Genomic DNA, 26,460 nt, shown 5'->3' on the forward strand with positions numbered 1-26,460 from the left:
ATTTATGGTGTTAAAAGCTTGGTCAGGGTCCGGGGATTTGCCTAGTTTAATACACTTCAAGGCCACACCTATCCCCTTTCCTGTAATATGCACATGTTCCAAGGCCTTTCTAGTTATTATCCACAATCTTTTGGCATCCATGATAATCTTCTTAGTGAACATGGCGGAGATATAGGCATTTTAAATCTGTCTTATTCCCTGCTGCTCTACACATAAGCCCTGATGGTTTTAAGAGGACATAGTCTCTCCCTCGTTGTTCTTTTACTGTTAATATAACTTAAGAAGCTCTTGGGATTATCTTTAACCCTGCCTGCCAAGTTCCCCTCATTTGTACCCAGCTGCCTAAAAGTAATATATGCTTCCTTCTTTGGCGTGATCAGAATCTCCATATCTCTCATCAGCCAGGATTCCCTGAATTTAGTCTGTCACCCTTCACACTAACAGGAGTAGGTTGTCTCTGGACTGTTAATATGACAATTTTAAAAGCCTTCGACTCGCCAAGTGCTCCTTTGTCTTTAAATAGGGTCACCCCGTCGACCCCAGCTAGATCCCACCTAATGCCTCAAAGTTGGTCCTGCCGCAGCTTAGGACTTTATCATCAGAGTTGTAATGAAGTCACTGATGCTGCAAGTCAGGGAAATGTCCTGAGAATTTCCCCCCATGATGAACACAGATGGAATAGATTCAAAAACAATGTAGTACAAGCAACCAGTTAAGACATCTGTGCAGAAGGCCACTATTAATGAGGTAATCTCCCTTCCAGATTACACACACCCTGTGCACCAGCATGCATCACAATTCTGTGAAGAATGGTTTATATTTGAGGTGGGTCAGTTTTGGGGTAGAAAGGAATGACCTTCGGGGACTTGTAGTTCAATAGCCATCCTCCAGATCTGAGCACATGTTAAATGCAGGACAAAGAGGGTGCCACATTCTTAAGACACAAGAGAGACTGTAGATGCTGGAAATCTGGAACGAAATGCACAAAATACTGGAGGAACTCAGCTACCAGACAGCATCCATAAAGAGAGATGACAGGCTTCTGCCCTTTCCCTTTCAAGTCCTGATGAAGGGGCCTGGGCCAACCTGGTGACTGTTTCTTCCCCTCCATAGACGCTGCCTGACCAGCCAACTTCCTCCTGCATTTTTTGTGTGTTGTGCCATGCTGTTAGAGATATTGCCATTCATTTGTCTCCAAGGACCATTTCCCATTGTGTTAATAACAGAACATAAATTATATTCTGCATTATAAAACCATCAAATGACTTAACCACTCATCTTTTTAGGTCCTTGCTGTGGGCAAATCTGTAGCCAAGTTATGTGTATCTATCTCGGTGAAGCAATCTTATTCTGTTTGGTTTACCTTTACAGCCTTTGCCTATAAAGAAAATGGAATTCATGCTTGCCTAGAAGTTGCACTCTTCTAGATTCTCTAAACGTGAACAAACTCAGCATTAAAATTATGTAATTTTCAAACTGTAGGTAATGTAGCTTTCCTTTAATGACACCAATATTCCAGCAAACTCCTTGACTTTCATTCTCTCAATGCCACAGAATTATGTCATAGATAATACCGTATAGATTTAAAAAATCCAGGAGACTTCGTCATTGCCTGCAAAACAAAATGCAGTTACACTTCCATGCCCATCACAGTCAAAGAGAGATCAATTACTGTATGTCATCTTCACTGCTTCAAGTAACTCTTCTTTTCACTGTTTGGTCTAAAAAAACACGTGCGTTGATAGTAAATCAGGACAGCAAAAAATGACGAAATCCTTCAGACACTATTTATCTTGGAAACATTAATTCCATCTGTACCTGGAGACATCTGAAAATTCCTCCCTTTTTAGGACTTGTACTCCTGATAGCAACATTTAATGCAGCACATTTTACTTAACCATCCATATGACGAGTAGTCTTTACTGTTTCATATATTCAGTAGCATCATGACAATTGACCAGGTTGACAGGTGACACAGAGGCAAGCCGAAGTGTGTTTTCTAAAGGAGGATTTTGAAAGTGATCCCTAAAGCATATTATGGGGTACTAAGAGTCAATCCTGAGAATGAACCTGGAACAAGAAACTACAAATGCCAGAATTCTGAATCCAGTATTTGCTCCGATGAAGAGTGTGCATGGAGCACTTTTAACTCATCTTCCTTTTTCATTTCCTGAGACTGCTTTCCATCTTAATTGACAGAGCTCTCAGGCATGTCTCCTTCATTTTCCCAAGTTTATCCTCTCACTACTCCCAGCTAGAATATCAGTATCACTGAGCCCCTCCTGGCATTTATCCCTGCAACCATGCTAAATGTTACACTTCCCCTTACACCATTCAGGGTTTAAAACAGTCCTTCCAGGTGAGGTAGCATTTCAATGTAAATCCATTGGGATAGTTTAATGTATTTAGTGTTCCTGGTGCAGCCTCCTCTACTTCAGTGAGACCCAACATGTATTAGAGGATGGCATTTCTTTGTCTAGAACAGTTTAAACTACATTTGTAACTCACTTCCCTCTGGTGTGTGCCTCATCCTTCCCTTTGTTCCATGGTCCACTTCCCTCTCCTATCAAATTCCTTCTAGTCTTTTACCTCTTCCAGTTTCTTACTTTAATCCCCACCCCCACCCATCTTCCCCCTCAATTGCCCCAACTATCACCTGCCAGATTGTACTCCCTCCCCTTTCTCACCTTCTTATTCTGGCTTCTGCCCCACTTCATTTCCAGTCCTGAACAAAAGGCTGACTGTTTATTCACCTCCATTGATGCTGCCCAACTTACTGAGTACCTTCGTCATTCTAATTTCTGCCCGATAAAAAATGTTAGAGACTGTCTGGGAGTTAGTGGCCTGATGTTCAATGGGGTGGTCATAGTAGTTAAAGTATTAAACACCTTAACAAATTTGGTCTTGACCTTTGTCTCCATTAATGCTGCTACACCCTACTCAGCTCTTACAAAAGTTTATTTTTTGCTCCAGACCACAGCATCTGCAATTTCTTGTGTCTCTAGATCTTAAGAAATATTGTTTGCATTGTTCTAGACATTAGGCCAAAATAGTTATGTAGTACTTACTATAGAGCACTCAGTAAAAAGTTAAAACTAAAATATATTCTGCAAGTCATTCTAGCGATCGAACTCTTACATATCTTTTGTATTCACCTTTTGATCCAGCATCCATGCAGTATTTAACTCTTGCTATGCCAATGATTCAAATGCATCTGTTTAAGTAAGAAATCATTTTTTAATCTGATTAGAAAATGTCTGACTCTTATAAAACAGCTTTCTAAATTTAGATTTTTAAAAATAAATTGATGACTTCAATTATAATATGTTAATATCCATTACACTTTTCCAGCCAATCACATCAGATCCCTCCATACATATGCTACCATTTCCTTCGTAATAGTTTACTGTATATAATGACAGCATATTGATGTACAAAAATCTATATACACTTATGTACAAATTAATATGTTTTTTTAAAAAAAGCTTGTACATTATTGAAGAATATTTTCATGCCACATTTTTGTAACCAGCTTTACAACTTTAAGATCTACAATAACAATATCTCTTAAATTTTCTGCCTTTTTATGAAATAGTACTTTTTGGAAAACATGATTCACAAATGTTCTCTAATAGAAAATCAGAAAGTAAATACGTTGCCTAAATGTGACTCCAAGTGTGATGAACTCTTAACTGCACTTTGAAATGTCTTTGCAACCATTTGGTTGCATTGGAATTGCACCAAATTATCTATAATGTTCAAAATCAACTGGATCACAGGGCATTACCAATGTAAACATAGTGGTGGGCAGTGAGACACCCAAAATGAAGGGAAAACCTAGTTAACCTCATCCTCACAAATTTGGCTACATGACAATATTGGAAGAAGCCATTGTTACCCCTAGCTTTAAAGAGCCAAACACAGTCTTCATCAAATTCATGTAATGTTATCCCTACGTAATGGAATACATTTCTTAAGATTTTGCAGAATAAAATGGGTCTTCCATTAAGTGCTGTAGATCTTCAACATCAAATAAATTGAATCCCACCACAATCTGCTACTTAATAACCTGCAGATCCTTCATGCCCAGTGTCCAAACCTGGTTCAATGAGAAGTGTTGAAGAACATGTTAGAAGCAGCACCAGCTGCTCATAAAATTTGGTACTTGGTGAAGCTGCAACCAATGACTAAATATATTTTGAACAGTAAAAACAGTATCCTATTGATGGAGTTAAGCTATCTCATATTAAAAGCCCTGTAGTTCTATCACCACAATCTGTGAACAGTGAAGGAAAATAAATCAACTGATCATCATAATTACCATAAATGATGGGGTGCCCAACTCTGCGTGCAAGAGATGAGGTGAAACATTTGGGAAATGTATGATCTGCCTTGGTCTTTTTTGGAAGTTCTCTCCATCATTGAGGATAGCCTTCCGTCATTGCGAGTCAATCCATGTGTAATGAAAACCCTTTCATTTCAAAAGCTGTAGCCCAACAAGATTGCATATGTAGTGCTGAAGCCTGAGGTTCTGGATCTCACTGCACCCAAAGTTTAAGTTGCACTGACATCTCCATTCATAAAAGTAGCTCTGCAGTGAGATCCATAAGATAATAGCTGTCATTAAAATGGCAATCACCTACCTCCCCTTGACATTCAACGGAATTACCATTGTCAGATCCATCATTATTAATGGATAATATTGACTGGACTCTTAATTGTATCAGCTTCATGAGCAGATATTTTCTGCATTACTTTTCTTGACCAGAGTCAGTAGAGTGATGGGATGATCTCCACTTGTCTGAGTGAGTGCAATTACAATAATATTCAAGTAATGCCATCAAGGCCAAAGTAGTCCAGCTGATTGATATTAATCCACCATTTTAAGTATTCAATCCCTCAGTTGGACTAGTACACTGGTACACCATAACTGGAGTTGCACATCCAATGGGCAAAAGCATCTATTCAACAGAGCTTCCCAACATCTGTCTCTACAATCTAGACAGAGACATACTATTATTTTGGGACCAGCACTGTCTTTACATCTTCTCTATGTCAGTCACTGAGGTTAGTTGGATTCATTTAATATATATTCATCATTGCTGGTGAAATTCCTGCTACTCCAAACAAAAGAGACTACATAGATGTAGTGGTTTAACAAGCTAATTTGCCAACAACTTCTTGAAGACAGTTAGGGACAGAAAATAAATTTTAGTCTTTTCAGGAAAATCCACATCCCATACAGGTCTTTAAAGAATTGTGCTGGGAGCAATTGTAATGGAGATTACTTGATGAATCCTAAAGGATTTGCCTCTTCTCATTGGATTCTTTAAGATTCTCTCCTCTATTACAAAAATCTGTTGGAAGACAGAAAATCTCAATCAAAATGTAGTACAATATTAGTACAATATTACGACTAAGGATTTAGGAGGCACTGCAAAGTCAAAGCTTAAACTATTTGATTGGATTTCAAATATTTCAAACAGAATGGCTCATAACCTTATAGTTTGGATTGAAGTCAGTAAAAGGTTCAAAAGAATAGAATAATTATTCTATTGACCAAAATTTAAATTTTCCTCCAATGGCTATGGACTTCTGTCAGGGTTTACCCTGCCACCTGCTGTTACATTGGCAGGAGACAAATGACCTGGTGAAATGGCATCGCTGCTTGAAAGAAGGTTGATTTGATTTGTTGCAAATGATGAATTTCACTGCAACAAATAAAGGTAATCTTTAATCTTTACTAGTTTCTTGAAGTTATTTTGGGAAATTGGGATAACCCCCATGGAAATGGTCCTTTCAGGAATTAAATATACTAAGGAAAATTGCAGCATACAGCAAAATATTTTGTTAATTTGAATATAGATGGTTTTACGTTAGCATTAGTTTACTCTGTTACTGGAGTTAAAAAAATCCTTTAACTCAAATACCAAAGTTATAAAATGATGCAAGTTTATTAGTGAACAGTAGTTTTGCTTTGGTCAAATTGATGATCTAGGAGTGAAATTTCCTAATTCTCAACTCAAGCCAATTGCAAGTCACGAATCATAAGATCACCCATGAAGCAATTCAACCAGGTCATGTTTTGGATTTTTAAAAATTTTGCATGAAATATTCTTCAATATAGTTGTGTGATAATTTAGTGCCATTTATTAATATGGTAATGATGTTTTGTTCATCATAAAGATAAGCATTTTTATCAATGGTCCACAATACAATTTCAATTAACTGGAATTGATGTTTAAAAACTATACAGAGCATTTTCCTCATTTGGTTTATTGGATATTAAGAACCAATAGTTAGGATTTAAAATAAGTTTACAAAAGCTTTAAAAGCTTTTTTGTAAATAAGTTTACAAAAGCTTTCAAATCATGCCAATCACGTACGCAAGAGTTTTATATTAATTTCCAGAGCCTCTTAAAAAATAATCACAGATGAGTGAGTGTATTTAACTTTGTGATTAAATTGAATGGTAAGCAGGGTCATTGTGTGAGTGGGGCCAATTTACAACAAGATACATTTTAAATTAGCACAAATTATCACTCATATGAGAATTGCTCTCATTGTAATCTGTGGTTAAAATTTTGTGACATTTCAAGCTGATTTCAAAGATATTCATCAAAATCAATGCAGGCAAGCTGAAACTCCCTACATATACAATATTGCCCATTACAGTCAGTTCATATTCTATGCTTTTGAACACACCTTTTATTGACTTAATCATCATTTCAGACTACAATTCAAAACATGTATAAAAAGGATGCTGGAAAAATATAGTCTAAGCACACTGTTGTTCTGGATTTGTACGTGCTGTGTCTAATAGAGCATGGCCACGAGTCACTTTCCTACGTATTATCATCCTCTTTTCTTGCATTGGAACCCCAATACCATTGCTGTTCTGGAGATGTTTTCGATTTTATCAAATGAAGTGTTTATTTTCTCCATTTATTCCTTAATGAAACTTTTCACAGTTATTGTTTCCATTGCTGAGCTATTATTAAAGCAACCCACCATTATTGTATAGCTTGAATAATTGCATTAATTATTTCTGGATTTTGAAAGGATTATTTAAAAAGGCACCAAATCAGAAGTGCTTTCTTTTATGTAATTAACTCGACTTAAAAAAAATCCTCGAAGGGGCAGTGAATTACAGAAATAATCAATGTATAGAACAATTTATTCCTATTTTCCTATGTGATCCAGATGATCAAAGTGCCTTGAAACGTTATATTTTAGGTCTATGATCACTAGTGACCTAGAACAGAACTCTTTCTGTGGATAAAAATTGCAAGGCTGAGTCATTTAATGTAACAACAGCATGGCTCTGGCTATAGGAACTACAAATACAATCAATAAAATACAAATATATTGTATAAGGTTACAATACAGTAGTTTATACTTATTACAATAGGTGGAAAATGGAGAAAGAAGGATTTTTCTGTGACTGAAAAGATGGAGATAGTGAACATCTGTAGGGAAACTAATGAATAGTTTAGAGTTGTCTTCACAGAAGGGGAGGGTGATGCCAGTGTTGTAGTTGAAGGGGACAGGTGTGAAATACTGAATGGGGCTGACATAATAAGTGGTGAAGTGTTGAAGATTTTAACATCTCTGAGAACGGAAACCTGGTTGAAACATGCTACAGTCTTATAAAGAAGGAAATTACAAAAGCAATGACCATTGTTTTTCAGTGAGCTGAACAACAGGACAGATGCCAACGAATTGGACGAATATCATCTTTTTAAGCCATAATTTTAAAAGAGAGGAAAGCATAAACTGAGTAATTAGAGGAAAAACAATTTAGCTGCAGTGCTGAGCATACTTTTAGAATTAATTCTAAGGAATAATCTAAATTTCACTTAAAATCAGACAGTCAACATGAATTTGTTAAGGAAAATTTATGCGTGGCATAATTGATTGGTGGCACTATGATGGAATTGTTAGAGCTGCTGCCACGCACTTCAATGGTTTTGAGCTCAATCCCGATCATAAGTACTGTCTCCATGAAATTTGCATGTTTACTTTGTTACTGTGTGGGTTTTGTCTGGCTGCTTTGGTTTCCCTTGACATACCAAAGATGTGCTGGCAGGTGGACTGAGATAAGATGGGCTGAATGGTCTCTTTTTGAGCAGATCGTTAAAGAGTATTTAGCTCCAGATCTGCCAGCAATCAGCTGTTCCAATAGAGGTTTGTTCTGTAAACTAAGCGTGGAACTTACTGAATGATAGATAATTTATTGATCCCAAAGGAATTACAATGTCACAGTAGCATTACAAGTGCACAGATATACAAAACTTAGAAGAGAAGTAAGAAAGAATAAAAAGTTACCTCAAACAGTCTAACGGGGGGGCAGGGGGGGTCATCACTTCCCGTCTATAGGTTGACTCATTATAGAGCCTAATGGCCAAGGGTAAGAATGACCTCATATAGCGCTCTTTCGAGCAGTGCAGTTGTCTTAAACTATTACTATTACTAGGTGGAGATGCATTTGTCACTATATAGAGCCCAAAAGGCACAGCTCACTCCTGCTGGGTGATCCCAACAATATGGTCCGGAATCTCCTCTATCTCCTTTGTCAGGATAATTTAAATTGAAAATTATATTGTAAATTGGTTGATTCCTGTCACCTGTACCAAGATTCAGTGACAACCTATTGTTCTTGCATGCCATCCATACAGATCACAAGTACAAGGCAAAACAATAAAGGATTTCACAATGAAGTGTTACAGTTACAGAGAAAGTGCTGTGCAGACAGACAATAAGGTGCAAGGTCAAAAAGGAAGATTCTGAGGTAATGAACTCATCTTATATTAGGGGACTGCTTCATCGTTTTTCAACAGTGGGATCTGTGTCTCAAAAGAATACAGTATCTATGCCTGTGGACTAGGAGGCAGAAGAGTAGGTAAAAACAATCCTTAGATTTAAAGAATTATTTTTACTAATTTTGGTCTTAATTAATATATGTTCATGGTCTTTAAATGCTCATAAAATTCACCTTTCAATGATGATTCAAGAGTAAGGAGGGCAAAAGATTGGATATTCTCACCTGGCCCAGGAAAATGAATAAATCTAATATAAAAAGGGGCTGCTTCACAGATTCGGTGTCCTTGTTTAATCCTGACCTCTAACACCGCCTGCATCTTCTCCTGCTACTCTTGGTTTCTACAGGATGCTTCAGTTCCTCCTACATCCCAAGGTTGTGTAGTAGGTTAACTGGCCACTGTAAACTGCCCCTCATGAGAATTGATGCAAAGGTGGGGATAATAAACTCAGAACAGTGAAATCAATAGTGTAAAGCCGTGTTTGACAGTCAGCATGCCCTTTTTCATGGAGTATGACTCTTTGATTTGGCCCTTTACACTGAAACCTGCTCATGGGGCTTAACTATTCCACCACTGAATCAATTCCAGTTAAAGGAGGGATAACCTCTGTGTACTTAAGGAGATTATAGATAAAAACCTATTTTATGATCCCTAATTGCATTGCTTTTGTGTTGAAACTTTAGAAGAAATTTTAAAAAGGGGAAAGAAAAACTCCAATTTTTTTCACCATTTTGATTGTCCCCTGATGTTATTCCTTAAGATCACTAACTGACAGTCAGAATAATTCCTCCAATACAATAATATTACATTACATTTCAATGAATTCACAAAAGTACACATTCACACGTACCTTCCAGAACATTCCGGGCTTCACATGGAATATCAGCCCTGATGAGTTTATTATGGAGATTGGAAGGAGTTGCATTGTTCACTTCTTTATCCTTCCATATTTGCAACATTCGAAATATCTGCATTGTCAATATGTTTTGTTCTTCTTTAATTTTTGAAATATCCTGGTATTCCAGATCAAGATAGCTTATGGCAATAACTTGCCAGTTACTCCCCAGTTTTTCAGCGAACTGCATTAACTGCTTATCGGTCATGTTATTACTCCTTTTGCAGGTTAGTTCATCTGCTATATAAAAAAAGACAGATAGAAATGAAATGGCAATGAGCAAGTTGTTTGCAAAACTTTAATAAACACTTGAATTTCATCATAATCACACAGCATGTAACTGGGGGTTCTATTGTTGGCCTTTCACTTTAGGATTAGGGTGGATTAGATTTTTATTCATGGCCATAAGTGGAGAAACTAACAAACTACTGTTATTAAATGCTGCACAATATGCTACGATGTTTTACACACTGATAATATATGCAGATTCATGGACTGGGAATAAAGGGATTTTTCTCAGTATTACAGGCTATTGCAGGGATTTTCTCTTGGGCCCTGGCTTTCACAGACAATACAAATGACATTGACAAGAGAACCAAATGTCATATTCCTACGTTTGCTTACGATGTGAATAGGGAGGAAGATGTAATGAGGCTTTATGGGGATATAGAGAAGTTGAGTGAGTGGGCAAGAACATGGCATTTGACTTGTAATGGGAAAATGTGAAGTTTGGTGGATAAAAATAGAGACAGTGTGAGTATTTTTAAAAATGAGAGTATGGGTAATGTTGATGTTCAAGGGGTGTCGACAGGTCACTGAAAGCCAACAGTACAGTATGTTGGCCTTCATTACAAGGGGATTTACAGGAGTGCAGATAGCTTACTGCAAATATATCTGCTGGTTTTGAGACTTCATCTAGAGGTCTGAGTACAGTTTTGGACACCTTACTGTAATGATATATTTGCTATTGAGAAAGTGTAGTGAAGATTCATTAGATTAATTCCTGGGATGGAGGATTTGCCATATGAGGAGAGATGCATCAGATAAAAAATGTGGTGCTGAGTAAGAGAGGTTATGTGTCAGTAAGACTCTGCTAAATACTATGCTTTGAAATTTTATCCCATCTTTCTAGGATATGAAGTTAAAGGTAAACAGCTCCATTCAAATTCATTATATAGACAAAGAGAGGCCAAAAGATGTGCAATATTAACCTCATCACTTTGTCAACTCACTATAGCACTGCCAAGCAAAGTCACTGAAAGTGGCTGTAAAACACTCATGAAAGTACTGTCTGTGTTTATCATTGTGTTAGGTGCACTGATGATTTGAGAACGTAACTTCATGTCATCAATAACTCAATATCAGGAGGTTTTTTTCTTCCTCCAGTTTGCTACTGCAGTACATATATGTTTAAATTCTAATCATATCTGAATTCCAGTGAATTACCAAGTACAATACCATTATCATCCCATCGCGGTTTTTTGACGTTATCTTCCCCAAAGATTTCAGTGCTTGATTTTCGTCTCCTGTTTTCTGAAGGACAAAACAAAAATAATTATTTTGGACCAGCTTGATTGGCAATTTAGTTTCAGAAGAACAAGGAAATCTACAGCACCTTCACCATTATCCAAAGTTCTAAGGTGTTTCAAAGACCATTATCAAATAAAATTATTATTAACTCCAGATTATTCATCTCAGTGGAACACACAGTTATTATATTGTTTATAAATAATTCCATTAGGACCATAAGACATAGGAGCAGAATTGGGCTATTTGGCGCATTGAACCTGCTCCACAATTTCATCGGAGGAGGCAGACACTCGGAGGTTCGACGGACTCGGAGTCCGCTACGGTCAGGTCGCTTTCAGTGTGTGTTGTGTCTGCGAGGCTGAGTTTGACGGAGCTTTCACTGTGTGCTGCATCGACGAGGCTGAGCCGGGCGGCGCCATGGAAGTCCATAGCGGGGGTATTCTCTTCTGCCGCCTGCGTGGGATGACAAATCTATTGGGGACCCTGAGGTCTTTTGGAAACCGTGTGGTGGTTTCTTTTGAACTTATAGTCTTTTAACATCTTTGGACTATTTTTACTGTGCCCATGGTCTTTTTTTAAATCAATTATGCTATTGTTTGCACTGTTGTAACTATGTGGTTTTGTGCAGGTCTTGTAGCTTTAGTTTTTGGTCTTGTTTTTGTCTGGTGGATTGCTAGACGGTAGCGCGATATTAATACGCAGCAGCTTCTCCGGACTCTGGATTGCGGATTGCCAAACGTTATGTGGATTTTCTGGTGTAGTCTGTTTTGTCATGTGCTTTTGTGATATCATTCTGGAGGAACGTTGTCTCATTTTTTAACTGCATTGCATTTGTGGTTTCTAAATGACAATAAACTGAATCTGAACCTGAATCATGGCTGATCCATTTTTTCTTTCAGCCCCAATCTCCTGCCTTCTCCCCGTATCCCTTCATGCCCTGACCAATCACCTGGAAGTAAATACCCAGAAGTCCTTTCTTTGCATTGGTTGTATAGCACACACTTTTCCCCACTCGTCTATTGCTCTTCTGAAATAACTTAGTTTAAATCCACACTTCTCCTCTACCATGTACCACTGCCCACGCAAAATCTACCAATGCAAGTTGACCGACCACAATTTGAATATGACAGCCTCAGGCAGGCACTGAAAGATTTGACTTTAAACTTCTCTGCATTGTTTATTGAGTTATTTCTACCTCAGTAAAGAGTCCTGTTGTCTATTTACAACTTCATCCTTAATAATTTTAGTTTTGTTTTATGTCAGTCATTCTCCCGTCAGAAACCCTTAACAAGTTTATTTGCAGTTGCTCTGCCTAGTTACACGTTTTGTTCAACTCAGTCCCTAATTGCCCCTTATATTATAATTTCCTTTGGTGTTACTGCAAGTATTAGACAGAGATAACAGCAGAATATTCAACTTTTAAATGGAATATCCTGTGCAATTTACACCAGCTTCAACAAGATTTACATTGTGGTCAAGTGGGAACAGAGGGAAAATTGGCTTAGAAAATGAGCAATTAGGGTTGTAAATGCTAGAATTGCATGGATGGATTGTTAGGACCACTTGGGCCCAATGGCACCATCTTGACTGCCTCCTTTCTGCCTTCTCCCCTTCCTTTTCCAGCCTTGCAGATTCTTCCAACACAACTGGCAGCCATAATTGTGTACTGTATTCACAATGGCAAAATTTGTGAGGAAAACAAAGTCGACAACAAGTCTTGTTACCGGCTCCATTGGGTATAATAGTAGAATCATTTTCGCTGGCTCTCATTTATTCTACTACATTTCATGTCCCCACATTATTCATTGTATGCTTGAGCGTGGGTGTGACGGCATTATGTCTAGCCCAGGGTCTAACCAGCTCTTGCTTAAGGTGCATTTCCTAGCAGAGTGCAATTACAATGGGGAAGAAACTAGACTGGTGTGCATGCAGCACAATTGTCACAGGATTAATTTTAGACAAAGGCTCAGCTTGAGAATTCTTCCCTCTAAACCCTTTGGAGACCTCTATTAGGATTATATCTTGTCAATACTCTAATACTATGCAATAATCCATTTTCAGCCTTTTTTTTGGAGATAACATCTTTTTGTGCACCAAAGTCAATGAATTCCACAGTACACTGCCATAGTAAAAACATACGTTTAACATCTCTTTGTTTGCCTTGTTCATTCTGCATATGGTTTGCCCAGTCACCTGAAGAAACACAAAGATATTCATCTGATTAATAAGGAAAGGTTCTATGCATGCAATCTGAATGAATTAGCAAGTGTAATAAAGACACAAAATCAATGTTAAATATAATGCAAACACATACATATAATATTACAACGTAATTCAATGTAATCCTCATATAAAAGAGAACTCAAAGGGAATGGATTTGGATTAAGCAGTAGAATTTAAGCTGAGATTCAGAGTTGAAAAGAGTAAAAAAAAATGAAATAATTCTGAAATAATACTGTGATACAAGATTGGCCTGAGAAAGAAGTAAGACTGGATGAAAATTGAATAATTAAAAACCATTGGAATTCTTAGAAAGAATGAGTTGATTGGGAGAGGAAGCACCAAGTTGAATTGGCTTGAGTGCAATAAATTGAAGTTGGAGATTACTGAACATATTGACAGGTTGAGCCTGTGGTGAGGACTAAAATATAAAAGCAAGGAAATTATGCAGTCGAGTATCCCGCATTTGGGGATATCGCAGGCGTCAGCACACCCAGAGTGCAATGGGATAGCCTCGTCCTGGAACCTCGGCCCTCCTGATCACCAACGGTTCTCTGCCAGGTAAGTATAAGGATGTAATGTTGAGGCTTTATAAAGCACTGGTGAGGTGTCTCTTGGAATATTCTGTGCAGTTTTGGGCCCCTTATCTTAGAAAGGATGTGCTAAAACTGGAGAGAGTCAAAGGAGGTTCACGAAAATGATTCCAGGATTGAATGGCTTGTCATATGAAGAGCATTTGATGGCTCTGGGCTAGTTTTCCCTGGAATTTAGAAGAATGAAACCTATCAAATGGTGAAAGGCCTTGATAGAGTGGAAATGGAGAGGATGTTCCCTATGGTGGGAGTGTCTAAGACCAGAAAACACTGTGTCAGTATACAGGGGAATCCTTTTAGAATGGAGATGAGGAGGAATCACATTAGCCAGAGAGTGGTGAATCTGTGGAACTCTTTGCCACAGGTAGCTGTGGAGGCCAAATCTTTATGTATATTTAAGGCAAAGGTTGATAGATTCTTGATTGGTCAGGGCATAAGGGGATACAGGGAGAAGGCAGGAGATTGGGGCTGAGGGGGAAACTGGATCATCCATGATGAAATGGTGAAGCAGATGCAAGAGTCAAAGAAGATTGCTAACTGTCAGATGCTGGAAAATAGAAGTGTGATATAGTAATAACAATCAAAAAATCAAAGTTTCAGGTTCAGGGACTGTTTGGTGAATTTCTTATTTGGGTAAATTCTGTGAAGTTACTTGGAGAACTGGCAAGTAGTCACACAGTTGCTTGTTAGCATTCAAATTCAAACAACACACACAAAATGCTGGTGGAACACAGCAGGCCAGGCAGCATCTATAAGGAGAAGCACTGTCGACGTTTTGGGCTGAGACCCTTCGTCAGGACTAACTGAAAGGAAAGATGGTAAGAGATTTGAAAGTAGTGGGGGGAGGGGGAATTGCGAAATGATAGGAGAAGACCGGAGGGGGTGGGATGAAGCTAAGAGCTGGAAAGGTGATTGGCGAAAGTGATACAGATCTGGAGAAGGGAAAGGATCATGGGATGGGAGGCCTCGGGAGAAAGAAAGGTGGGGGGAGCACCAGAGGGAGATGGAGAACAGGCAGAGAGAGAGAGAAAAAAAAACTAACAACTAAATATGTTAGGGATGGGGTAAGAAGGGGAGGAGGGGCATTAATGGAAGTTAGAGAAGTCAATGTTCATGTTCATCAACAGAAAAGGCTCTTTTGTGTCAAAGTGAAAATAAATTTCTACAAAATTGGTCTAAATATATTACTATTATTAAACACAAAATAATTGATTGCATAGTTTCTCACTCCCTTTGTCAGCATTTAGTAGATGCACCTTTGGCAGCAATTACAGCCTTGACTCTGTGGGGATAGGTCTATTGGCTTTGCACATCTGGACACTGCAATTTCCCCCATTCTTCTTTACAAAACTACTCAAGCTCTGTCAGATTGCATGGGGATTGTGAGTGAACAGCCCTTTTCAAGTCCAGCCACAAACTCTCAATTGGATTAAGGTCTAGACTCTGATTTGGCCACTCCAGGACATAAACTTTGTTGTTCTTAAACCTTTCCTGTGTGGCTTTGGCTTTATGTTTGGGGTCATTGTTTTGCTGGAAAAGAAATTTTCTCCCAAGTTGCAGTTTTCTTGCACACATCAGATTTTCCTCCAGGATTTCCCTGTATTTTGCTGCATTCATTTTATCCTCTATCTTCACAAGCCTTCCAGGGCCTGCTGCAGTGAAGCATCCCCACAGCATGATGTAGCCACCACCATGCTTCACAGTAGGGATGGTGTGTTTTTGATGATGTGTGGTGTTTAGCTTACACCAAACATACCATTTAGTCTGATAGCCAAAAAGCTCAATTTTGGTTTCATCAGACCATAGAACCTTCCAGCTGACTTCAGAGTCTCCCACATGCCTTCTGGCAAACACTAGCCAAGATTTCATGTGAGTTTTTTTATCAACAGTGGCTTTCTCTTTGCCACTCCCTCATAAAGCTTTAACCGGTGAAGCACCCAGGCAACAGTTGTCTCTCCCATCTCAGCCACTGAAGCTTGTAACTCCTTCAGAGTTGTCATAGGTCTCTTGGTGGCCCTTCTCACTAATCCCCTTCTTGCACGGTCACTCAGATTTTGAGGACAGCCTGCTCTGGGCAGATTTACAGTTGTGTTATATTCTTTCCATTTCTTGATGATTGACTTAACTGTACTCCAAGGGGTATTCAGTGACTTGAAAATGTTCAGAGTTGCTTGGAATGTTCTTTTATCTTCATGGTGTAGTTTTGCCAGGACACTGACTCACCAGCAGATGGACCTTCCAGATACAGGTGTATTTTTACTACAATCAATTGACACACCCTGACTGCACACAGGTGATCTCTATTTAGCTAATTATGTGACTTCTAAAACCAATTGACTGATCCAGTAATGATTTGATGTGTCATATTAAAGGGCATGAATACTTATGCAATCAATTATTTTGTGTTTTATATTTGAAATAAATTCAGATCATTTTGTAGAGATCTGTTTTCACTTTGACACAAAAGAATCTTTCCCTGTTGATCAGTGTCAAAAAAGCCAAATTAAATCCTCTGTGATTCAATGTTGTAAAACAATAAATATGAAAACTTTCAAGGGATTGAATACTTTTTATAGGTAGTGTATCCATGCTCGAGAGAGTTAGAGCATCTAAACTCCAGGAGCTGCCGTGGTTAAGTGCGCCTCATACCATTTCCCTTTTCTTTACCTATCTTCCCATCAGCCTCCATATCCAGCATAATCATTCTCTGTAACTGCGGCCATCTCCAATGGGATCCTGCCACTAAGCATATCTTTCCCTTACCCCTTCTGTTTTCCATAGGAGTTACTTTCTACGTGACCCCCTTTTCCACTCATCCCTCCACACTGATTTCCTTTCTGGCACTTATCTCTGGAAGCTCGACGAGTGCTGCACCTACCCCTACATCTCTTCCCCCACTACCATTCAGTGCCACCAACAGTCTGTTCAGGTGAGGTCAGACTTCGCCTGTGAGTCTGCTGGGGTCACCTGGTGCTTCAGGTGTGGCTTCCTTCACGTCAAGGAGACCTGATGCATATTGGGGCACCTTTGTTGAGCACCTTCGCTAGGTCCACCATAAAAGGCAGGATCTTTTGGTGACTACCCATTTCAGTTCAACTTTCCATACCCATTGAGATATCAGTCTATAGCCTATTCTACAGGCATGCTAAGGTCAAATTCAGATTGGAGAAGCATCGCCTCATAATCTGTCTAGGTAGTCTCCAATCTGATGGCATGAACAACTATCCCCAACTTCTAGTAATTTCCTCGCCCTCCCTTCTTCTCGTTTTTTCTCATTCTGGTTAACTTCTCACCCCTTTACTTCACCTCACCTGCCCTTCACTTCCACCTATTTCCCCTCCTCAGTCCCTTACTTCCATGGTCTTCTGTCCTCTCCTATGAAATTCCTCCTTCTTCAGCCCTTTACCTCTTCCACCTATCACCTCCCAGCTTTTTACTTCATTTCCCTTCCCCTCATCTTATCTCACCTGTCACCTGTTAGTATGTCCCCCCCAACCTTCATCTTCTCCCACCTTCTTATTCTTGTTTCTATCCCCCTCCTTGCCAGTCTAATGAATGGTCTTGGCTCAAAATGTCTTCATAGCTGATGAAGGGTCTCAGTCCGAAACGTCAACTGTGCATGTTTCCATCCATTGATGCTGCATGACTTGCTGAGTCCTCCAGCATTTTGTGTGTGTTGCTCAAGAATTCAAGAAGTTCTTGTGTGTGAAACAAAAAAGCTTGGTTCACAATTAAAATATCCAGAACAAGAGAAAATCTGCAGATGCTGCAAATCTAAGCAACAAACACAAAATGCTAGAGGAACTCCGTAGGCCACGCAAAATCTATGAAAAGGAGTATAGTTGATGCTTCAGGTCGAGACTCTTCATCAGGACCCTGATGAAGTGACTCGGCCTGAAACATCACTATACTCTTTTCCATAGATGCTGCCTGGTCTGCTGAGTTCCTCTAGCATTTTAGACAATAGACAATAAATAATAGGTGCAGAAGTAGACCATTCGGCCCTTCGAGCCTGCACCGCCATTTTGAGATCATGGCTGATCATTTTGTGTGTGTTGCTAAAATATCTAGAGGTACGTTTACATTTGGTAGACGCTTACATTCCCGCAATTTTGAGGTCCATATCACTTCATCTGTCTCTTTGTCGATTAACTTCAGCTGAAGATCTTCTCGTTGTTCTAAATAAACTTCAAAGTAACTTTTACATTTAAAAGATGTCATATCCATGAATTCGATCTCCTAAAGAAACAAAACATACTTTAATTATTTAACCAATTGAAAAAAAATTATAACATTTAATGGACAAGTAGCACATGCACATGGACACCTAACTTCCCATGGTGCACTGCTCTCTTTACCTAGCGTCAGACTAATATTTTCCCACCAAAGTGCAAATATATTCTGAACATACAGGCATAATATTATCACAAAGGATGCAATAGAAAACTAAAGAGAGCTTGGAATTTGTATGAAATTGCAGTATCTTCAATGCTAAGGATAAATGAGAAGCAAATTAATTCTTCACCTCTCCATTGCTTAAGCCAAACCTTAACAAAACCACACTGCATAGAATAGTGTCATTTTATTTTAAGGAAGGGAAAACATCTTTCCTGAACTTCTGAGCCTTCTTCCATAATCAACAATTAAAATATTTCAGGCATATGAATGCTTCCAATTGGAAGATTAAGGGTAAGAAATTGTACACTACTGCATGATTTATAAGCCCGAAGCAGCTCAAAGGCCTGGGCATCATCATATTTGTTCCTGCTACAACTAAAGCAGGAATATCCTAGTAATCATCTGAAGGGTGAAGGATAGTTGTATCTTTTCTGTAACAGGGTGAGTGGTGCAGAAGGTGGTCAGTCAGATGTCCAGAAGGTTGCAAGCTTACAGAACGGGTGCTTAGTAAGAGTAACTGGGGCTGGCAAGGTAACATCTCACATACTGTATAGACACTGGCAGAGAAGAAATCAGGAACACATGGAGCTTCAATCTATTTTCATTAACTTTGTGTTTGGATAACGACTCTCATGTTGTAACTTGATTTGAGATTAGTCTGCACCAGCTTTGAATCAATGAAATAGTGCCTATTTGAATATTAAAGTGAATTAAACAGTGGTTTCTTTTTTTATTCTTTTTTTCCTCAAGTTTTTCAGTCAATTTCCAACTAAAAGGCATTGGGCCGAATCAAGTGGACTGACAGCTGGTGGGCCTGCTGGGATTACTGCCTACCAGCTGCTCATGACTCAGTCTGTCTTTGGTTTCTGGGCATGTTCCACCAAAGGTGGAGCTCCAAGTGCTAGAGGTCAGATGCTGGAGACTCTGACCTTCTGCTCCTGCTGTTAAACTCACTATTATTTCCTACAGCAAAGCATTGATATGATCTGGGCACACTTCATATCTGGCTCTTCAGCTGTACACCAAGATATCTGGTGTATCAATGACAAACACTTTCAAATGAATGGGGTTACCAACCCTGTGCCTAAAGGCAAGTGCAGGGAAGTTCGTGAATGATTTTATCTTTTACAAATTATTTTAAAATTTATTTTTAAAAATTCATTAAAATCTACTTGAATAACTTTTAAATAGAAACATATAAAAATATGAAAGGGATAGATAAAATAGTGGCAGGAAAGGTGTTTCCACTGGTTGGTGAGACTGGAACTAGGGGACATTGCTTCAAGATTCAGGGGAGTAGATTTAGGATGGAGATGAGGAGAAACTGCTTTTCCCAGAGGGTGGTTAATCTGTGAAATTCTCTGCCCAATGAAGCAGTGGAGGCTACCTTAGTAAATATATTTAAGACAAGGTTGGATAGATTTTTGCATAGTAAAGGAATTAAGGGTTATGGGGAAAAGGCAGGTAGATGGAGATGAGTCCATGGCCAGATCAGCCATGATCTTATTGAATGGTGGAGCAGGGTTGACAGGCCAGAAGGCCTACTCCTGCTCCTATTTCTTATGTTTTTAAATGTCTCCTTAGCTACAAATATTCCAAAACAGCAATGGACATTTCAGAGTGGGGGGTCTCTGTAACATATTTTATTTAACAATGCAGCTTGGAACAGGCCCTTTCAGCCTAATAAACTGCATTGCCCAGTAACCCATCTATTTAATCACAGGACAATTTACAATGACCAATTAACCTACTAGCCTGTATGCCTTTGGACTGTGGGAGGAAACTGGAGCACCTGGAGGAAACCCACATATTCATGGGAAGGACGTACAAACTTCTTACGGACATTGTTGGAATTGAACACCAAACACCAACACCCCAAGTTGTAATAGTGACGCGCTAACCTACGCTACCATGCCACTGCTTGGAGGCACTCTGCCATGCAAGGGGATTCTTGAATGTTGGAGGCACAGGGGTGGAATTCATTCTATGCATCTTCCATATCCAAAAAAGGCGAGTCTGGGCTGGAAAAGCATCAAGGCTGGTGAACCGAAGCAGTGGTCTCTGATTCAGTATTTCACCACGTGAAACGGTCTCATATGAAGGTGGCTCTGTCTTGACAAAAAGGACAATTCAATGATCCTGGATTGCTGTTACTCTTTGTTCATGGAAGTTGGCCTTATAGCTGATTTGCAGCCACCCTAAAAAAATGTTGGCGGGATAACATTTGCTCTAACAATTCATTAGCTTGTTAGGACATTTAATGAGAGTCAAGAGTGAACCAAGGAGTTAAATAGAGTTGAGGAGTGTCTGAATTGAAAAGGCTAGACTCGTTGCATACAGCCAATGGTCCTTTAAGAAACTGCAACAGCTTCAAATGGCAATTATTATTCTGATGTTGGCCAGAAAGAACTAAAATCTACAAATCAGCAAACAGGAAAGAGGCAAGGGCAGTGGAAACAGACTAAGAAACAGTCTTTGTTCTTGCCATGCGGTTGCAGCAATGGAGGCGGCCATTTTGTGTAACTTTTCTTGTGAACTTCATTTTGTGAACTGGCTGTTGCTCAGGGATAATTTAATTAGAGCAAATGAACATGGACACAATGAGTTTATCCTGATGATCTGCTAAACCTGAGACAATTTTCAGATAAGAAACTCTTTATAATGTAAAATCACAGGCTTGTAGAAAGAACAGCCAGTGATCTGGTTGCATGAGGCCAGTATTTAGCCAAACTGGTTGAACTGGTTTGAATTAGTATGAGTTGGAAAGAACAAAATAAATTACCTGTGGGACAAATCAAGGGGAAGGAGCCATAAAGCAACACTGCTTGCAGCCTTGGGCCAGATCCAATGAGAAGCTGATACAGGTCAGTCAGATGAGCTTGAGCCAACAAAATTGAAAAATATAGATTGATCTGATAACAGAATATTTTCTTCACCTTCTAATATATCATTAAACTGAATGAGATGACCAGAAAAGCATGGAGAGCTCAAGCTGTAGACTTCCAAGCTCCAGCAAAACACATCTGCTATTGATTTCTACACCTTGCATCTCATATGGGCAATTCTAATCACCCACATACACCAGCATCACTCAATATCCTCACAATACCTTATATTTTGTAACTGTCCAGATGTATTGATTACCGTAGATTCCGGATTATAAGCCGCTACTTTTTTCCCCACGCTTTGAACACTGCGGCCTTTACTACGGTGCGGCTAATGCATGGTTTTTTTTCATGCCGCCAAAAACATTTTGCCTCGTAACAGTAGACCAATAATATTGATGAGTAGTTCACAGAGGTCCAATGAAATTGTACGATAAATCAAGCGCACTTTCACAATTAAATTATTGTAAATCAGTCATTTGTACTCACCCTCATCAACATGGAAAACACTCGAAGAAAAGCATTGTGCTGCCTTTATGGCAGTTATTTAGTTTATAATATTTTCGCTTAGTAATTCATTTGTTAGTATTTTCTAGTTAAAGTTAGAAGTGTTTTAAGTATATTTGTTTTCTGTACTACATCCCGGGATGCTATGACGTCACACCCGGTTTCGCCGCGTCTTGTGGGAAATACTGGTTTGCGATAAACGGAAAGGAGGGGGCGAGCGCATTAGACCCGCTGCAAGCATATGATGCAGCTTTTAAGTTAAAGGCGATCAATAACTTTTCCTGGTAGGCTGCAGTATATATTTTTTTTACCAGTCGTTAGGAGATATTGGAATGTTGTTCGTGCACTGTTCAGTAAAAAAGTATACGCAACGTAATTTGTGTGTTACCGATACGTATGTATATTTAAAAGTAGCCGTGTTACAGGCACGGTTCGAAAAAAAGCATTTGCAATATGTATTTGTTTATGTTACCATACGGATTTAATTAAAAGTTAAAAAATCCTCACGTGTAATATCTTTCTGTGTAAATATCTCATATTACAACGTGGGACACCTGCGGCTTAAAATCCGGTGCGGCCGGTACAAGTACAAAATTGATTTTCTTTCTAAAATTAGAGCCTGCGGCTTTTAATCAGGTGCGCTCTGTAGTCCGGAATTTACGGTAAATATCATTCACTATTTTCTACTTAAAGGACAATATTTAAATTTTCCTGTAGTCTCATTAGTCCCTCTTGCCTGTCAAACACTTGGCTATTTTTTGTATCAACTGCAAATGATTTTGGATCCAATTTACTGCTCTCCTCTGAATCCTTCTACTTTTTGGGATCTTGTCCAGAGCCTTGTCAAAATTCACACAAGCAATAATAAATGAATTGCCCTTGTTGACTGTTCTTATCACTTCCTCAAAAAAATGGTCACAGTAATCAAACATAATCTTGCCATAACAAATCCATGCTGACTGCCACTGATTAATCTGTGCCTTCCCAAATGAAATTCCATTTTCCCCTCCTGAATTAATTCCAATAATTTGCACAGCAGGCAAGTTCTGTTATTCTCCTTACAAGATATGGTCCACTATCAGCAGTCCTCCAATCATCTGACAACACACCTACAGCCATAGAGAAGTGAAGAATTATAATCTGAGTCATTACAATTCCCTCCCTCACATCTTTTGACAATCTGGGATAAATTTCAATAAAGACCTGTTTATTTTAAGGACGCTACTTAGCAGTTCTGCTCTCACTGTGTTTATCCAACCAATATTTCTTACTCATTCTCCTTAACTACATCATAAGGCCGTGATGATGGTTGCCCTGTAATCATTAAGAACTGTTCCCACATTTCTTGTCTCCACATATTGGTTACCTTGCTGTCCCTGATGGGCCCTACTCTTTCATTTTGCTCTTGCTTTCACTATTGCTATGAAATCGTGTTACAGAGACTCCACCTTCCGCTCACAACTTCACCTCACTGTCCCCTGTTCTCAGGTTTGTGACAGTGTAGCTCAGCATGGTGCAATCTTTGCAGGTAGATCTCAATGGAACATCTTCAAGTTACAGGGGAAACTGCTACTGGACATTCTAATGATGTGCTGAGAGGCAATGTAAGAATATTCCCAGGAGATCAGGATCTGGTCAGGCTATTCATGCAAGTGTTTGCAACAGATGTCTTCTTCATGCAAGGGAGCCAAGGAAACCCTACAGATACGCAGCCAGGCACTCCTGGTAGAAATATGTAATGACAGGAATATGGCGTCTGAATGCTTGCACTTTGGGAATGTAGATGGAAAATCAGATGAAGATTCACTTCTTAAATATCGGGTTTGTAGACCCTCCTGATAGACCAGTGAGCAGCGAACTGAGAGATGCAGTACGAATCAGCAGCAGCAGCTTTGAATGAACCAGAGGCTCAAAAGCCGAGGATGCCCTATGTTGGGTTACACTGGATTTTAATCATCTGTTACAAACTATGAAAGAAATACACTTCTATTGAACCCAATGGGTGACCACTACACCATGTCTAAATTCACCATCCCATATTTTGGCTGATGGGGTAAAAAGTATTTCAAATGAACATACATTGTTTTCTTGTATCAGCAGTTATAATTCTAGCCTTTAGTGTCTTTTTAACTAATTTAGTATAAACACAAATCACAATTGCCTACATTAAGGAGATAATTATAGCTCACATATTGGCAGCAATGGTGAGGGGGAGATTGGATCCAAAAAGAAATTATTTTTGTTCTGCTTGTAACAGGCCTGGGAAAATTTACGTCTTCACTCAAAGGCTGAGAACAAAGTGGAATTTTAAACATGTAAACACTGTATAATAAAAGGATGAACTAGAACAAGCAAGCTATCTAAATCAACATATGAACAATCTCACTAAAATGAATATACACAAGGGACTTTAATACAGAATCTGATCAAAAGTGTGCAATTATGTGCTTTCAAAAAACCCTCTGCAAATGCTATCCTGGTTATGAACAGCACATTAAATCTAATTGTAGAGAAATATAAATATACCATCTATACCAAAACAAACGTGTTTGATCTTTGTTTGTTACAGTCGCAAATGATAAACATCTGATTTACAAAATCCTGATAAATCATCCCAAATTAGTTATAGCTCAGGTGACACAGATTTCTCTGCATCAATAGTTGATGGCCCAACACATGAGCAAATAATCTAGGCCAACGCTTCAGTTCAATGGTGAAGGAGTATTCTCAAGTCCCTTCTACATTTTCATTTGGACATTAAAAATTTCATGGCACTATTCTTGGTGTCCCAGCCAGTATAATTCCTTAATCAACAACTCCATAAATGTACAGATTCCTCACTGCTGTTTGAGGCACCTTTTTTTTTTACCCCTTTACCATTGCCTTTTACGATATCTCAACAATGACCACACTTTAAATTTCACACAAATTGCTTTGGGCATGAAGGCATCATGTTAATGCAAATTCCTGCATTCTTCTCTCCCTCTAAGATGGCATATTTCTTAAGCTATAACAAAAACAACAGTAACACTGGTGAAGGGGCTCGTTGTGTCCATCTGGGGGCAGCTCATTCACCTTTGGACCCACCAGACACTCAGCTCTCACCTGTGGCTCCAGTAGCTGTTTGTATGTGGTTGCACTGCTTCGACAGGGCAGCCTCATACTCTGGTGAGACAGGGGCATGCCTGTCCTAGCAAGTAAAGTCAGCTCCGGTAGACTGGGCGGATGAGATCAACAGAGAGATCCAAAACACCAGGAAGGAGGTTCTGCAACACTTCATGGTGAGCGAAGGGCGTGACAAGGCACAGAAGTCATGGTCATTAACTGCAACCAAGGAAGACCCCAGTTGTGTCAACTGCTTGTACCAATGGACCTGGACGTCCAAGGTCGAGTGAATGGAAATGACCCAGTGCAATGGCTTTTCCACTTTAAGAACTCTCCTGCACAGGTCTCCTGTCATAGTTGGATATGACAGCCAACAAATAGATGCATATAGATAGATAGATAGATACTTTATTCATCCCCATGGGGAAATTCAACTTTTTTCCAATGTCCCATACACTTGTTGTAGCAAAACTAATTACATACAATACTTAACTCAGTAAAAAAAAATATGATATGCATCTAAATCACTATCTCAAAAAGCATTAATAATAGCTTTTAAAAAGTTCTTAAGTCCTGGCGGTAGAATTGTAAAGCCTAATGGCATTGGGGAGTATTGACCTCTTCATCCTGTCTGAGGAGCATTGCATCGATAGTAACCTGTCGCTGAAACTGCTTCTCTGTCTCTGGATGGTGCTATGTAGAGGATGTTCAGAGTTATCCATAATTGACCGTAGCCTACTCAGCGCCCTTCGCTCAGCTACCGATGTTAAACTCTCCAGTACTTTGCCCACGACAGAGCCCGCCTTCCTTACCAGCTTATTAAGACGTGAGGCGTCCCTCTTCTTAATGCTTCCTCCCCAACACGCCACCACAAAGAAGAGGGCGCTCTCCACAACTGACCTATAGAACATCTTCAGCATCTCACTACAGACATTGAATGACGCCAACCTTCTTAGGAAGTACAGTCGACTCTGTGCCTTCCTGCACAAGGCATCTGTGTTGGCAGTCCAGTCTAGCTTCTCGTCTAACTGTACTCCCAGATACTTGTAGGTCTTAACCTGCTCCACACATTCTCCATTAATGATCACTGGCTCCATATGAGGCCTAGATCTCCTAAAGTCCAACACCATCTCCTTGGTCTTGGTGATATTGAGACGCAGGTAGTTTGAGTTGCACCATATCACAAAGTCCTGTATCAGTTTCCTATACTCCTCCTCCTGTCCATTCCTGACACACCCCACTATGGCCATGTCATCAGCGAACTTCTGCACATGGCAGGACTCCGAGTTATATTGGAAGTCTGATGTGTACAGGGTGAACAGGACCGGAGAGAGTACGGTTCCCTGCGGCGCCCCTGTGCTGCTTACCACCGTGTCAGACCTACAGTCTCCCAACCGCACATACTGAGGTCTATCTGTCAAGTAGTCCACTATCCAATCCACCATGTGAGAGTCTACTCCCATCTCCGTTAGTTTGTGCCTTAAGATCTTGGGCTGGATGTTACG

At 39.4% G+C, this 26,460-nt stretch overlaps 1 protein-coding gene and 1 pseudogene across 3 annotated transcripts in view; both read right to left on the minus strand.

Moving 5' to 3' along the window:
• Positions 1 to 1,527: 1,527 nt before the first annotated feature.
• LOC140725480 (NACHT, LRR and PYD domains-containing protein 1b allele 2) overlaps positions 1,528 to 26,460 on the minus strand; it is a 69,122-nt gene continuing 44,189 nt past the window's right edge. For 2 of the 3 annotated variants that reach the window (XM_073040983.1, XM_073040982.1), the window contains 5 exons: positions 18,161 to 18,299; positions 13,387 to 13,440; positions 11,176 to 11,250; positions 9,673 to 9,957; positions 3,218 to 5,357 (listed from right to left, as the gene is read on the minus strand). In XM_073040983.1, coding sequence (XP_072897084.1) covers positions 5,299 to 5,357; positions 9,673 to 9,957; positions 11,176 to 11,250; positions 13,387 to 13,440; positions 18,161 to 18,299 — 612 coding nt within the window. In that variant the 3' untranslated portion in view covers positions 3,218 to 5,298. The other variant, XR_012098354.1, reaches the window with a different exon arrangement.
• Positions 13,906 to 14,036, minus strand: LOC140725837 (U1 spliceosomal RNA; annotated as a pseudogene).

This window comes from Hemitrygon akajei, chromosome 3, assembly GCF_048418815.1.
Source record: "Hemitrygon akajei chromosome 3, sHemAka1.3, whole genome shotgun sequence".
NCBI lineage: Eukaryota > Metazoa > Chordata > Chondrichthyes > Myliobatiformes > Dasyatidae > Hemitrygon > Hemitrygon akajei.